Consider the following 17,461-nt stretch of genomic DNA (forward strand, 5'->3'; position numbering starts at 1 on the left):
GACAGAGAAATAACAAATCTTGGGATAAGTTGTTTTAAGTTTAGCACTCGGCTTTTAAATTTCAAAACTCTTACCATTCGCTAAAGTTTTCTCTGTCTACTTCACACAAGGGTGAGCGATTTTATTACTTCTCTGCGTTTACTACGACTGTTCAAGGATATCCCAGGATACAATTGTAGACGTATATATATCGGGGTAGTGTTAGGTAAAAATACTCCGGCGTTAACCTATTCACCCCTAAAGTCACATTTGAACCTTACAAAATCGAAGACTTGGCAAGTTCAGTTTAGATATGTAGGGGTGAATGAGTTAAACGCAACAACAGCTGGGTTAAGCTCTAAACCTTCATTAATCCTGAGTTCATTTAAAATCTTGATACTTTAGATGTGTTAGGTACATCTTGGTTTCTACTGAAATGTTTTGCTTGCATGTCACAAAAGAGAAACATACTAATTTGTTTGATATTAAATTGCACATATGTATGTGACAAACTTCATTAAAAAGGAAACGAAAAGGAGCAAAAATCAAACACTTATCATATATACTCACAACGAGATTGGCGTCAGTTGTGTAATTCAATGGAGATGCCATATTATGGTACCAGCGAAGGAGTAGGGTATTACTAGCCTCGGAATGTAGATTTCGTCAAGAAAACAATAAACATCGTACTTACTTTGAAAATAACGCGTTATTAACGTAAGACAATGATTGTATTAAACATCCTTTAGATAAACAGCCATTAAATATCCTAGGTTTTAACATTTATTTTTACCTTGTTAAATACCAATGATTGCCTCCACTCTGATCCATTAAAATTATGTTGAATTCTTACGATTCTTAATTATTCATTTATTTATCTATTTATTTTGATTTTTGTATGTGATTTCAATGTGTTCATTAGATATCTCTAGTGTTTGCCTGCAGAAGGACAGGGATCCATATCCTTCTCTCCATCTCTTCTTCCTCCCAACTTTCTATTTCCATATACAAATATGATTTATACGTATTGCGTAAATTTCCTGATCGAGTAATTGTTTATATTCACATATTTGAAGAAAAAGATAAGTTATGATTACTTGTGTCCATTTCCTTTGTAGACATTTATTTGCAATAAAATATGCTTGAATCAATCCTTAAGAAGACATGTTACCTTATTCTTATTGCAAATGACATCCTCTCCAAAAGTGTTCTTTTCGAAGAAACCTGTCAACGTTGATTTATGTATGGTATATTATAAGCTAGGTTAAGACGTAATGACCCATTTGAAAGAAAGTTGAGACTCGTATGAGATTAACGTAACACACATATATACTTCTTGGTATAAAAGATGTAAAAAATAGAATTATTCAGAACTTAGTGCTATACAATGTGTTTAATGCTATAACACTATACACATCCAAAATTTTCATCAGTTACGCGTTTACTTAATCAGAGCGAAGTTATGAGCCATCTAATATGGTAACAATTCATGGAACAGTATTACTGACAACGCTATCTATAATTAACGTTAATAATACTTTTTAAACATTTTTGTTCTGGAGTGATAAGGATAACACACGTTTTATACATAATGTCACCGTCTGCAAATTTAATTAAACACGGTATTACCAATTCGTATTTTGAAAATGGCAAATAAATGACATTATAAGGATTGAGCGGCATTTTGTTGAATGTTCATACCGGCATGAACATTGAGAAATGCTGAACAATGCATATTATTACTTTCTTGTTTTTATAGGTATTATTGATCTATATATTGAATTTTCTGTGCTGTCAGTGCAAATGCTATTCATGGAACAGCCTAATATCACCAAAGTGTTTGTTTCTAATGACTGTCACTTGTTATTCAAGGCAGGAGGAGAATCTTCAAAATGACGCTGATCAAATTGCTTTCATAACACTATGGACGCAATCTCTTTTGGTATGTATTATAAATATGTAAGAATCTTACATTTGATACATTTAGAATTTGCTGAACACTACATATCTTATTTTAAGAAGTACTTGTAAAAGCCACTTTGAAACATTTTGAAAAAAACCTACATTAAGGTCCCAGACAGGTCATGACTCTTGTCTTGATTTACGCGATTAAGAGTAGACGAAAATTGTGCAGTCGTGTAACCTTTCCATTATTTGAGAGGAAAATGGGAGAATAAAACACATTCCTTACATACAGATTTACAGAATTTACGTTTTGGTGTGAAAACAGAAACACTTAATTCATATGAATTCCCTTATTATATTGCGAAGTGCTGTCTGGTTGTTGTGCCGGCGCGAAACGAGAAACGCTTTACGACTTTCTTTTCAATGATACGTGCGTTTTGTCTCTGAAATCGACGATGACTCCGAATAATGACGTACCTTCCGCCAAATCAATGTCTCACCTTGTATAATGGTTATCGCAGCTGTTTTGTATTCAGATAAATACATCATTTTGTATACCAAAACACACAGCTTCAACAACAAAAATTCGAAAAAACCCTCCCATTGACGCTTAAGGACAAAATTGAATTCGCATTTATCTATAACAAATTCAACAGATATACAGGAGAAATAATTTTTGATTTATTAAATTTGAAGACCTTATAAAACGAAATCAAGCACATTCAAAACCAGGTTGGACGGGTTATTACGTCTTCGTAAATGCTTATTTCTTTTCATTTCAGTAGATTATATTTGAAATTTAAAATTATTGGAGAACAACATGTCGTATGAGTGTAGTATCGACAGGTATTACGCCAATATAGAAGACTACTTAAAAATGCATTTATATCGAATCAAGTTGGAAACCACAGAAAGATGATCTCATTCTTATCATACTCATCTAACCTGTTTATTAAACTATTTGGGAGGATTGAATATCCAAACTCACCAGTGGATGACCTTGTGTGATACAATGGACTTTTTGGCCTGTATCTGTTGGGTGCGGTAATTTAATCCCATCAAATGTTTATACATGCAGTTCCATCAACAAATTATTTTTCTTTTGTCTTGATAATATGCATTTATTTTATATATCTTTTCGGTATCAAAGTAAAAGGTTAAACTTTTAACCATTACATTCAATTATAACAAAAATAGGATTTAGTAGTTGTTTCCCCTAATTTGATCATTTATTTTATAGTATCAACTTGTATATATGTGTTTGCATGTGTTCTACTGTCTATGTCTACATGCTTGTACCACTGCTTGTTACTGTGTTTGGAGAGGGCTTAAGTAGGCTATGCCTGCTGCCAAATATATTTGTCTTTTGACAATACAATTTATTTTGCTGTCTCAATGAAGCAGAAGACGCTTACCCTTCCATAACGCATGGTCTTATTCTCCTTGTGTTTAAATGGATCTTCATGTAAGTATGTCCTTCCATAATGCAGTGCCTCAGTTTTATCGATTTTGAGTTAGATTTACTGCTGTGTACGCATTTCGGTGTTATATTGTTTTTGTCTTTTTTATTTTGTTGTTTTTGTCCTTTCCCCCTTCTTTAATGTCAATAAAATGAGGTCACATAAGAAAAGTACCTGGCATTCTTGGGCACTCCCTTCATTTACTGGTCACTAGGTACTCTGGATTGATAAAGCAGACTAAAATCAAACCTACACTTCAGCGTCAGTTCCCGAAGGCAACATTGGTAGTTAAGTCAGCACAGAGGGACAACAACAGGAAACGAACAGATAACGAATCAATTGGATAAATAAATCCGACTAAAAAACCCAGATTCTCTGGAGAGTACGTATTTTCTTCACCACATGTGTCCCCATGTCATCAAGACTCTCGTAATATCCAGGAAAGTTTGACGGTTACCAGAGATCTAGGACATAGCAAACATGTTTTCAGTCATGTTAAACACTAATTAGGTCATGATGTCGGTAGTTAACCCTGGCTACGCAATTTGATTGTAAGTTTGATTGATAACGTCATTGTGTGCAACAGCATCGTCGCTTATTGAACAAACCAACATCGTAACAGACTAGAGCAAAGTGTGACACATGCTAATATAAACATTGATTATTACCATAGCAACAGAATGATATTAAATAACAGAACAACATTATATTACACCACTATTTACTCAAAGGATTTGTGTTTTACAATAACACGTCACTTAGTAGGATGAATATACATTTTGCTGGTTAAATACATTCGAAGGATGTGTACTAGTATTAGGGTGCATTGTACGAAACATACCCGATATATCTAGAACTAAAACTATTCATTAATTTGTAAGAACGTTACTACAAATTTTAACACAAAAGAATCCAACTTTATAACGATGCTATGTGTTCAATGACAACGGTACGTATTCACCTGAAAAATGTCAATCTACGTTCAAGTAGTTGACGGTCGTCAACATTACGGTAATTTCCTGCAGTGTTATTTCAGCGTCTAGCATTAATTTAAGATTCGTAAGATATGTTTTAGATCATTGATGACCAGCTGACTTTGCCGAATGTGACAGGAAACATCATGACTGGTCCCACCCGAGGAGTAAGAAGATTCTTGCCCTTTCTGGAAAAAAACTTGATATGGCCCCGACAAGACATTGTAGTACTTATTTATTGTTTGACAAGTTTACATGCTTTATCAAAGGATGTAAATATGAAAAGGGTTTGGTATACTGGTGAAGAAGGGGGTTTTACACATTGTGATTTCTTGAAAATATAGAATCTTAGTTCATGTTTAGGCTGATGTGAACTAGCAGTATGTATTCATTCTCAAGATATTAAAGTAATTGTTTAGTAACCATGTTTTCATGAATAATAAATTCAAAATAAAGAGTACCACTGTCTTAGTTATAATATGGAAAAGAAAAAAAATTCAGAGCTGTTCTTTCTACTTTAAGAATCCTCTGTTATGTATAAACATTTTAAGCAACAAAAAAAGTTACCTACCCTTGCAAAGTTGTATATGCTTCATTCTGATATTGTGCATTAGGAACGGCAGTGTATCGCACCATGTACAATCAATTTAGCTATTTTTCCCCGGTTTTGCTCATTTTTCTTTACAGAGTACTACAGTTTTGCGTTTAAGGTGCTCATAAAGTTTTTCCCCTTGTTTCTATCCTTTTTTTATTTGAAATTTAATCCTATCCTTTCCCACCTTTAAAGTTAGTGATTATATATAGTATATATTTCATAGATATTACAGGGTTTTCTACATGAGATGTTTTGATCTACGCTGGGGAATTTTACTGTTGTCAGCATGTCGTGATTTCCAATTACACGTTTTAGTGTCTGCCTTGATTGAAGGCATTTAACTATTAACACCAATGACGTCACATTACATCAGGGATGACGTCAGTCTAAACTTAGTAAAAAATTTTCCATGAAAAAACGTGTTAATATAAAAACTGCTAAACCACTGTGTAAAATATTTGCTCAAATAAAACCAAAAATAATCTTTGGTTAACTTGTATTAATATGTTTATGGCTGCGAACGATGCGCTGAAATAAGTACCCTTTAACTAGTTTATGAAACAATTTATAAATACGTAACGGAACAATATAAAATTGATGCCTTGCAAATAAATTTAACAAATTCAAAGTCCCCTTGTAATTGTTTGTGATCTGTTAGATATGAATTTTCCCATAATTTCCCCATATATTTCCTATGTCACATAATCAAGCCGGCGTAACATGCGTGTTTAGAATTCGTGTGCCGCTCTCCTTAAAAAAATCTTTACATCTTAGGCGTCAGCGAATGTCGGCTCCCGTACATAGGAACGTACAGGGACCAGGCGCAGTCTACCGATAAGAATGCCCTCCGGCCCGCCACGAGTCAGCAGTCAAATCGATGACGTATAGGCCAAGGGCTGTGTGATATTTATTTCACTTTTAATAATTGTTTATTTAACTTGGAGATACTGCCTATTCAATTGTCTGCTCGAGCAGATCAGATGGAGTTATAACCAAAAACTGTATCGGCGTATTATAAGGCAATAAAGCTGATTTGTCATCTCGATCAATAGCCTCACGACCAGTGGTTTGATAGAGACTCGAGAATAACGCTGCAGCGAAAGGCAGGGCCACTCTATCTGTGAGATCTCATGGTAATTTAAAGGGTTTTAATAGTCGGTGGGAATGCCAAATTTACAAGTGCTTAGCCTAATGTGATTGACTGGACGGGGCTATATCGATCATTAAACGGGCAAGGCAAACAGATGTCCTATTAGTCGCCTTCGATTGAACCTAATCTTGTCAGGGCGTGGCCGAAGCCCAGAGTGGGCCTGAGATAACACTCCACTATAACACAACTGTTTGTCATTTTCTTTCATTATTTGGTAAATTAAAGCATTTAACTGTCTGACTCGGCCATATCATCATCATCATCGTTTCCCCTTCTCCTCCCAATCCGCTGTATTAATTGACCCGACGAGAGGAAACTCTTCATTCCGGTAAAAGGAGGCTATAAACAGAGCCCGGATATTTGGCGCATTAGAGCAGAAGTCAAAATGGCTGAAGAAAAATTCGATATAGACATCACAACACACAATGAGGTCTATGCGCGGGTCGGTGTTGAGAAATTAAATATTGAAAGAAGAAACCGATTACCATTTCAAGGTATGCCACAGGAAAATAGTTTACCAACGCCCTCTAGTGGAGAAGAAGAAGACGTGGATAAATACGAAAATAACTCTCCAAAAAGCAGGTATGAGTCGTCACACCTTTCGTTCGGGATTGATAGCATCTTGAGACAATCAGGAAAAAGACGGTATGGAAAAGTCAGTGAAGAACATGAACAAAGCCACGATGAAAATGATAGACATATTATTACAAATACGAGTAAAATGGACGAAACGGCGTTTTCTCGTGTGGGAGGAATGGACTTAAGTTTGAAATCTGAACAAATGGAGGACCATAAAGTTCAAACACCTGAGTCATTTTATACAATAGCAAATCATCTGACCATGTGGTCACTTCGAGATATCAACAAAGACAGATTTGGAGGTATGTATTCAAGGAAAACCTGTCATTATTTTTTACATCATCTTGAATTAAATACAATTATATCATAACGATGTTTTAATATTATAATGCTGTGGTATTACATTTTATGATTATATTGTAAGGTGCTATCAATTGAATAGTTGATTGATGATATATCTATATTGTGTTTTCATTTAAACAACATCAATTTGATCACTTTTATTAAATATGTTTCTTACTAGTTTTTTTATAAACGAATTACCAGCACTGTTATTAATGCAAAACTAATTTACGATAAACTGCTCACACGCCATTAAGCTAATGACATGCTATCGTTAGACATCAAATTAACTTTTATTTATCCACAACTTCAAAATTGAAAAAAATAAATTCATATATTTGTTTTTGTTTATATATTTTCATGCGTTGTCCCAGTAAAGAATTCCGAGGAAACCTTAGTTGTTAAATATTCTGTTTTATTCCTTATAAATCTGCATCGTGTTTCGTTTAATGATATAAGACAATGTACATAATTAAGATAATTATATTACGTGACTTATGACCTAGTTCTATAACTGACAAAGACATGATTCTGCTGATTACATTTCCCTAATGATCGAATTTTTTTATCTTCACCGCTTCTCCTTAGCAACACTTCCCCTGACGGGATTGTCTACTCAGGGGGTAATAATACAAATTAGGCAGGCGTTCCTGGCATATATTTGTTTTTATCAAGATCAGGAAAACGGGCCATTTTGTATTGCTCCCACAAAAGAATATAGAAGACAATATTATTTTCAATTTATTCCATTTGAAATTAATAATATTTTACATTCTGTGCGTACTTTTACGTAGGTTTATGACTCTTTTGTTCATTTTCCGTTCAATTACATGAATCTATTCACTCATTGTTTTTTTAAATAACAGTTTGTTTAGCCTGCAATTGCTACAGGTTAAATTTAGAACAATGTTATTTATATATGTCACCAACGGTGTCGGTGTATACTATGTTATCTACCTATTGTACTTGCAATTCACTTTGTTTCTTGCAATGCTTGACTTACGCATGCAATCAGTTATTTGTTGGAATTGTATATATCTGTTCCTAAACCACATACCTGACACTGGGACGTATCACATATATTTACCCAATAGATGACGTCAAAGCAACCTAATGATTTGTCTGTGTCAAAGAGACCAAGTAAACATGGGATAATTCAATAACACCCTAGGTGTGTTTGTGTATCTATTTCCAGTACATAACGTTTTTTGGTTTCATGTTGGTATTTATTAAACACATGGCATGTGAAAAAATATAAAAAGCTGCAGAGAAATTACTGACTGATTGTTTAGTAGGGGGAAACGTTGTGAATTGTTATGACTCTAGCATAGTGATATAATAAAATACAAAACATATTTAATTTGAATTTATCATTTATAAAATTATTTTACTGATTTTTTCATTGTACTCGGACGATGAAATTAGCTTTGTGAATATATCGTGTTTACTGATTTATTGATGTTTTTGGTTTTTAAAAGGATTTTGATGTGTTAAGAGAATGTTTGTAAAAAAAAAGAAACAACCAAAGAACAATTATACATAACTAAACAGTCATACAAAATCAGCTAAAGGATTGACGGCGGTACACCAGCATAGCGTGGCATAACGAGGCTTATCCTTTAAAAATAATATAAGAGCCTAAAGTTAACCTGAGTCATCATATAGCTAATGCAAATGATATCAATATATGCAGGTGTATTTATCTTTATATGTTATAAGAATTAGAATAAAAACATATGATTCAAAATAATTACAATAAAAAATGAAAGGTGCTTCAGTTATATATTATATCTTATTTTTGCAATTGGGTAACTTTTGGAGTTATACACTTTGAACATTTGACTTTATCTTACGTGAAGGTATTTTAAGTTTGAATGTCTTGGTATAATTGTGCTTATATTATTTTACATTGTATTACATATATAGCATGTAAAGGTTGTTTCACACAGAAGTTCTCAAACTAGTTCCCGAAAACACATGATGTGATGAAATCAGATGCTTGTTTCTTTGTTTTTTTCCCTTCTGTTTATTTATTTTTATTTCTGTTTAATTGGTTTAATTTTCCTATTTTAGTGTCATAATTGAATTAATTTATCACTGAGTTAATCAAGGACAAACGTCAACACTAAACTATCTTAATGTTGCGCTTGTCAGGCCTGGCTTATGTTTCTGCGTTTCGTTTTACAGTGTTCTTATTCTCACTGAAAAGAAATAAATACAAACTTCTCATTTTTTCAGTAATTTTATTAATATTCAAAATACCATTTCTTTTTAATTATTCTAATTCTTCAATGACAAACCTCATTTCTTATTTATAGCATTAGGTGTGAGGTTATTATAGACACAAAGCAACATAATTGTAATTTATTGAATTATTATGTACAGCATTAGTTAGTGATACTAAACAACCGTGTTGACAAGCTGTGGAGAGGATGTTTTTTATAGAGTGGTGTAATTGTATTTTAATTGTTTATTCTACCGCGGTTAATACACACACACTACATAAACAACAGCAACGTTCGAGCAAGCACGATATCGATTTACTGTTTGTTTTTGTGCGTTTATCTAAACTAGTCGTTGTAAAGTTATGTTCATATTATCTGTGTTAATGTGATTCCTATCACGACCCTTAATCATGATACACCATATTAATATAACGGTATCCAAATAACAAAATCGGCGTTCATTTTTGATAATGAAATGACAGACATATAAAAACGTGCCGTTATGGGGTTCAGTTGCATGTGATCACATATTTAGTATTATTTCAACAAATAAAACTTGAACCAAAACAAATCTATATTAAACATCTACCAATAAAGCCAGCCCCTGTGGACGTGGGTTCTTGAGCATTTGATAGCGTTTGAACCCGGTTTGCAAGTTGTCATGGGTTCTATCCCCAGCGTCTGGGGTAACTCGTATCGGACGACTAAGCAGGCTTAAATTAGTTTGTACACATTTCGTTTTTAAAGCGCTTTGCAAAATAATCGGTTGCCGGCGCCGTTATTTGTGTTTCTTTAATTAGAGAAATAATTGTGAAGTGGAAATATTCGCCAAATTTCTACACGCGAATATTTATATATAGAGCGAGATCTTATTGTAGATAATAAAGTAAAGTCATTCGAAAGGAAATATAAAATACAATAACAAACAAGATTGACTGCAAGGCCTTTCTGTCTTTTTGGGCTTCTTCGTGTGGACTGATGTGTAGTAATTAACGGTGACTTATAAACATCAGTCGGCATGAAGAAGCCCAGAAGGCAGAAACAACAAGCAGTCAGGCATTTGCTTTTGATTTGAATTTTGTATTTATAGAGTTCAGAACTAACGCCGTCACAATCAGTTCACATCGCGATTAGCTGGGTCAAAATGCCAACATTTTCAAACACAAGAATTTCAATTTTTAACATATAAGTATGTGAAATAAAATAAAAAAGAGCTTTAGGTGATGTCATTATTCTTTAAAATCCATATGAATGTATTCAAATGGAAGTAAATAAATAATTTTATAAATAGCAGGAGAAGACGAAATGACAAATAGTAAAGTTTAACAAAGATACCGCAAGCACATCAGGAAAAAATAACCTTTTGATGATGTTAAGGTATTTTTCTCGTGGGTTCAATATTTCACAGATGTGCACAAAAATCATTATTTGGTTTTTTAAAATCCCGATCTTATCTGAGGAATATAATGAGCTCCCATCCACATACACAATAACTACGCTCACTACTTTTGCAGAAATTGATCATCTGCGATTATAGTGGTAATGAGATTACTCGCAAAGAATAAAGCACTTCACGACAAGCTTTAGGTTTTCATATAAGGTGTGTGATAATTTGTTGCTATGCAACCAAGTATGTTTTTTTTTACAAAATCTTTTTCACTGTTGATGCATAATTTGTTTTCAGTTTCTGAGGAAGGTGCATGGTGTTTCTCATTTTGTTTCGGTGTCTCGTTAGACACACATTCTGAAAGAGATTGGACGAGTTACTTAAAATCAAGAAACTTTTTTTTTTTTTTTTCATGAAGTAATGCAAAATCCTTGCACGTCTTTAAATGACCATAGCTGTTAATAGGCACAAACAAGCAATCAAACAAACAAATCTTGCAGGAGTGCAACCTTAAGACTAATCAAATGATTAAACTATGTAATGTCCACTGTATATATTGTATTTTTCCCGAATAAACCGTTCGTATTGGGTAATATCATCACATGTACAATCTAAGGTATACAAAATTTTAATGAGATAATATCGTTTCCATCTTTTGCCCACGAAAACATCATCTGTCTGAGAGATCTGCTTACATCAATGACGTTTTATCAGAAGCCCATATGTTTCCTTTCACCTTGATGTTTCCTCGATAAATGTGACCTTTTTTTATTGAAATTCCTAACTCCTTTCTTATAATTGTGTGTTGAAGACATGATATGTTATTACCCTAATTATTTGCGAGTACCTAATGTTTCATTAAAGGTCACGATTGAATACCGAAACTAAAATGATCTTTTCAATTTCTTGTTTGAACCTTGATGACCACGTAATCTCTTTTGAGTAATGACACTGTTCATAGTATATCTTCGCACTTATTATTAATCTGAGATTAATCAGTACTAATCTGTGTTTTGAAATTCAAGAATTAAGAGGTGTTATGCACATTCCCTTCAGTTCTAATAATAGTTTGTGCCAAGTTGGAAAGGGTGGTACTTGAAAAAGTGCAAGATCCTCCAAATTATAATATTTCAAATACGTTTTTGGTACATATCGTGAAGTGTAATTCGTTTTTGGCGTACTGTATCTAACACGAAAGGTGATATCACCTCTGTATGTTACGTACATCATTCAAAGCTTGGCAGCAGCAGACAGACATTTAAACAATGTGGCTTTATTAACGTGATCGAGTGAGACACATGAACATCTGTTTTACAACTATTTACCAATTTATGTTTTCTCTCTTAAACACAGTCTAAGAAGAAATAAATGTTGGTATAAAGAAGAGGGATTTTACTGCTGTTAGTTAGTTGTCCTATTTCCAATGATATAAATTATCAATAACCATTTCCATAATGGACTACAGACTATATTACATTCCATTCATAGTTTGTGTTCGCCTTGTTAAATTTGTCATATTCAGTAAAACGGAAGATTGTCAGTGGAGAGCGTTCGAGCATTTTTCACATTATATCGTTTATAGTGTTTTTCTAATATCAATAGTGTATGCCTAATTATATTTAATTTTTGCGAAAGCTTATTTTGTGGTATATTCTTTAATATGATATTCAGTATAAAAAGGGGTACCATTATTGTTATTTACAATTGTCCATTTTCGTTTTTTAATAAAAAATATTTAGTAATAAAAATCGATAACTATGCGGGAATTCTTTAATTTTGCACTTATATTCGAGGATGTCAATTCAATACAGGAACAGCATAAAAATATGACGTCACATCTCTATTGGTTAAAAATGATAAAACAGACAAACTTGTCACCTTTTATTGATTTTTGTAATTTTGATAAGTTTGAAACATATACTGTTGTACACCAGTGATATTAGATAAGTGAAACATCCTAAACATGATAAAACTTGTGGTAATGAAACACGGCTTTAGACAACATTGACGAAAGATGTGGTCACAGGTATTAAACCAAACAAATACCTGTGTGACATTTGAATTCGTGATTCCTCGCGAAAATAATACAACATCTTATTTGCGTACCACATACTATTGAATACTAACTAACATTTGTCCTGGTTACAACTCTGTCACCTGGTCGAAGGGTTATGTAAATTAAAAACATTTTTTTTTACACATTCTTGTGATAATTGAATATATGTACTGTATAGTACAGACAATATTACATTTTTTCTTTGATACTATATCATTACCTCCAATAACGAGACGTTATCACATATTATGTCCAGGTTCCCTAGCCTTGCTAATCTAAGACTTTTCTCAAAATGAAGTATTTAAAATCTATGGGGAACTTTAAGTTGAGGAAAAAAATCTTAGCTGATATATTACGGAAAATGTTTTCATTGACCGAAGGGGCCTGCCATGGAGTGGTTACTATTTGCTTTGGTATTATGAATATCATAGTGACAGTTATACATGATTAACATGTAAAGCATATTTCATTATTTTGATATTAATAGTGTTTTTGTACCGATACTTCAGCCAATATCTTGAAATTACGACATCGAATTCATCGTACAAAATTATTGTTTTAATCTAGACAATATTGAAATGATTTTTAGAAATTGATTTCATATTAAGGATATACGATGTCTGACTGTGATATGAATCTACTTTTAAAAAGAACTCCATGCACCTTTACCTTTAAAATGGCAACTGTGAAACAATTTATTCCTGAAAATTACACAAAAACATGTTCTCATAGTGCTTAGGTCACAGTGTGTAATTAATACATGCTACGATATCATTAAGGTTACAATATTGACAAAGTAATTAAAGTTGTTCAAGGGAGGCAACTAACACCACAGCACACCCATATCACGTAAGGAAACATGTACCTTTAGGTTATACATTTTGGTCATTCCTTTGATATTTAAAGATTACAAAACTCCAGTCACAATGAAAGTTGGACACGTACCTTCGGATAAATTCTTTTCTTTATTGCATAACCCTACACAACATATAATTTGTTATAGTTAAAAAAAACATGATTGGCGAGATGTGATAAGGCGTGTATTTGAAAAGCGTTTTGTCAGTTGTGCCTTCTATTACGCATCAAAACTAACTCCCAAACACTTCTGACACGTAATCAATAGTCCAACAACTAAAATCAGGGTTTGCTGAAGACTTCATTGAATGTAAATAAAAAGAGAAATGAAATAAAATAACTCATATGGACAATTCGGAGATTTGGAAACATGGAGGAGAGCTAACGATTTGAATAGGCAAAATTATTCAAATTAAGAAGGTATGCTATATCAAACGGGGACGCAGAAATATATAATGTTGAATACATACCTTACAAGTCTCATTACTGCCGATTTCCCTAGATTATAATGATAATAATTACACCGTTTATCAATTTTTCATTTTCTCAAATGTTCATATTATTTTAGTCGAGTATTACTTAAATGTAATTTCGTTTCAAAATTATTAATATGATATAATCTTATTATCGTTTGTCATAAAATATTGAGACATATCGGGTGCATGAAGGGTATTTACGTTGTGCCTTTTTTCATTCAATTCATTCACGTCTACTCCCTCAACAGAACAAAAGGAGAGAACGTCTGGTGATGCGAAAGGATAAACATTTGACATATTTCTTGAAGAATGTTTAAATAAAAAGTCAAAGTTGTTTGTTGATGAAAATACATTTGTTATTTGCATAACATTCGAATAACAGTAAAATTTACATTTTCGAAAAAAAAGGTCACACTGACAACACATTTACATCAAATATGTCATCAAGTTTGCGTAACCTGCTACGTTTCAATGACTGCCTAATACATAATCCTTCTATTAATGTCACATTTGGTCTCGAAGGGCGTCGACCCAATGTCGCCAACGGCCTGCTTTACATCTTGAATAACCAAAGAAATGTTTTTGACTATCTAACAATAAAGTCCATTGTTATTTATGATTGTGTTTTTTTCGTTATCTAGTCCGGAGAATAGGACACCCCTACCAGAACAGAACGCCCCCAAAACGGAAGAAACCTCGAACTTCGTTCACAAGACTACAGATTATGGAGCTGGAGAGACGATTCGAACAGCAGAAATATCTGGCGTCATCCGAACGATCGTCGATTGCAAAATCCCTTAAGATGTCTGATTCTCAGGTGAAGACGTGGTTCCAAAACAGACGCACAAAATGGAGGTAGGGTGTTATTTCTTTTTCGTCTGATAACGACCCTAGTTTCTTGACTAACGAGCAAGCTTATGTTTTACTTTACTAACTTGAGAACTTCCCTTACTTCTTGTTAGTAAGACGTTGTTGCCTTTTCATTCGAAATTGTAAAAGACTTGCACAAAAATTTAAACAAAATCCTCTTAAAAGAAGATGAACCTTAATGCTACCAAAGGTTAATTATAAGATATGGTGCAAATACAAACTCTGGGCTAAGATTTTGTAACAACCTAACCTCAGATTGCGCCTCAATTTGGGTCATGTTACATAATCTCAGCTCTCCACTGAGATTACAACGATCTCGATCAGTTACAGGTACGAGATTATATTTGTGTCAAAGTTCCTGTGTCTAGTGAATGCAAAATGTAATTTGGTTGATCTTCGTAAGTACATATCTAGACTTTCCTCAATTTCGAGCTTTATATTTTACATGTGAGACAAGTGCAGATATTTTAAAATTGACAAATTGTTTATAAATGTTTATAATTCCATTATCGTAAATCCCTTCAAAATCTACCACATGACAACGATTTTATGAACATATATGACTTAGTGAAAGAATATTCGATAAATGAAATATGAAGAGATTAAACATTGTATCTACATGACATATTGTGTTCAACGTTGTCGAATGTAACATTACTGATTTTGTTAATATACCGCAAGCTTGCCTTTCTGTGAATTTGTGACGTCATTTATTGCTCTTTGTGATGTCATACAAGATGTAATCAGGCCTGTAACAAATGGACACTTTATGTGAATGTGTTATTACATATCCTACCAGTCTGGGTCTATAAGTCTATAATACAACTATATACTGCCTTTGTATCTTTGCAGACGACAGACAGCTGAGGAAAAGGAATTAGAGAGACAGGCAGCGAATCGGTTACTGCTATCATTAGGGCGGTGTACATCAAAAGGACTTGTTCTAGAGAGCGGAATACAGTTATAGACACCAGTGGAGAGTGTAATGGTATTATTAACCGATTGTTACATTGACATTAACCGTAATGCAAGGACATTTGTGATTGCAAACATGTTTGCTTTAAAACTGTTAAATAGCTCCACACAAAGACCGAGTTATAAAATGCAATCAATATATATGGCAACTGCGCAACGTTTCTATGATAGAAATTTCAAGTGAAATATGTTTTTATTCATGTGATCTCAAAAACGTGTTGATATGGAAATTTATTCTCCGGTTGCCATTACAAAATGTTTCCTGTTAACATATAAAGTCATACAGGAATGCTGAAAGGGCGTGTCGATTATCTTCCCTTATGGGACAAAATACCACCGGTATCTGCACATATATTATTTATTTATTAACAGAATGGTGTAATTGTGTCAAAATTATGCTCATATTTATAGAATAAAATGTTTACTCTGACTCAATATCACGATATTGTTAGAAACAAAACGCGAGACAAAGTAGAATTACCGTTTACAACATGATATGTGAGCAAGGGATAGGCTACTGTATTTCACGTCACATTTAATGCTGAAATATAGATCTAACACCGTAATATCTAACCTGTATTCGCCATTGTATTATCATGAAATGAGTACGATATTCCAGTGTTAACGTGCCAAAGTCCCTGTATTAAAAATAATGTTTTTCGTGCAGAAGAGTATAGGGATTTTTTAAATTGAGTGAAACCCCGATGCTTTGCTGACGGTTTTGTACAATTTTGAAAATCCCAAGGATGGAGTTCCCTATCCTACACCCCTTGACACGAAAGATAATTTTTCTCTTATTCACTTCACCAGAACTAGCCCAGAAATATAAAAAAGCGTCGTCTGTTTCGGCATCGCGGCATCGGGATGTGTTCGATTTCGTGATGTCGCATCATTGTTAAATGTGACGTCAAGCATGATAAAATTGTTTGTTATTCGAGAGAGCAAACATTTATTTCGTAATATTACAATGTATCAGACGGGGAAACGTCAACTATTTTCGAATCTACATGCTTTTTACCAACAACAATTTGGGGGAAATGCATTGTTCCAAAGAATGGCCTGTATCTGTGAGAAATGAGATGAAATTTAATTTGTTAATTAATGATTGAAATGATGAAGGGCTTACGTAAGTGGGGTATAGAGACCAGTGCATAAAATAATTTCATATATGTTCAACGTTTTTTCTCAGGTTGTAACTTTAATGCAACAAAATGATTCTAGAAACCGCCATAAGAAATGCATTATGACAAATATGTGAGATAAAAACAGATGATTTACTTATTTATCTGTTTGATAACTATTATGATATAAATAAGATAAGTACATAAAAGTGATGTATTTTCCTTCCATGAATTAAAAACTAGTAAAATGGGCACATGTGCAAAATTTGTCTTGCCGTATTACGTTGTTTGCGTTTTGTTTTCATATTGTAGACCCGTAATAGAGTAATGTTCTAGAACGAGATGTTTTATTCTAAAATCAATAGAGATGAACATGTGTTATTAATTTTTCATGTCTTAATTAAAACCAATCATACAATAACTATGACGGTTGTAAATAAAAAAAAACACTTTAAATCATTATTTCAAATGTCAACTTAGTAATGAATCGCTATCGATTAGATATGGTAAAT

At 33.2% G+C, this 17,461-nt stretch overlaps 1 protein-coding gene across 1 annotated transcript; it reads left to right on the forward strand.

Annotated features, from left to right (window-relative positions):
- The first annotated feature begins 6,290 nt into the window (after positions 1 to 6,290).
- On the forward strand, positions 6,291 to 17,219 carry LOC110455431 (homeobox protein ceh-19-like). The gene is made up of 3 exons (XM_021505564.1): positions 6,291 to 6,944; positions 14,625 to 14,838; positions 15,706 to 17,219. Exons 1-3 carry the CDS (start codon positions 6,449 to 6,451, stop codon positions 15,818 to 15,820), a joined length of 825 nt encoding a protein of 274 aa, XP_021361239.1. The 5' UTR covers positions 6,291 to 6,448; the 3' UTR covers positions 15,821 to 17,219.
- Positions 17,220 to 17,461: the final 242 nt, after the last annotated feature.

Source organism: Mizuhopecten yessoensis, unplaced genomic scaffold, assembly GCF_002113885.1.
Source record: "Mizuhopecten yessoensis strain PY_sf001 unplaced genomic scaffold, ASM211388v2 scaffold8213, whole genome shotgun sequence".
NCBI classification, from domain to species: domain Eukaryota; kingdom Metazoa; phylum Mollusca; class Bivalvia; order Pectinida; family Pectinidae; genus Mizuhopecten; species Mizuhopecten yessoensis.

Bases quoted from the DNA above. Each gene is read 5' to 3' on its own strand.
- LOC110455431 (XM_021505564.1), top strand. From the start codon at position 6,449: ATGGCTGAAGAAAAATTCGATATAGACATCACAACACACAATGAGGTC. The intron at 6,945-14,624 runs GTATGTATTCAA...TTCGTTATCTAG, and splicing joins CAACAAAGACAGATTTGGAG to TCCGGAGAATAGGACACCCC. The intron at 14,839-15,705 runs GTAGGGTGTTAT...GTATCTTTGCAG, and splicing joins AACAGACGCACAAAATGGAG to ACGACAGACAGCTGAGGAAA.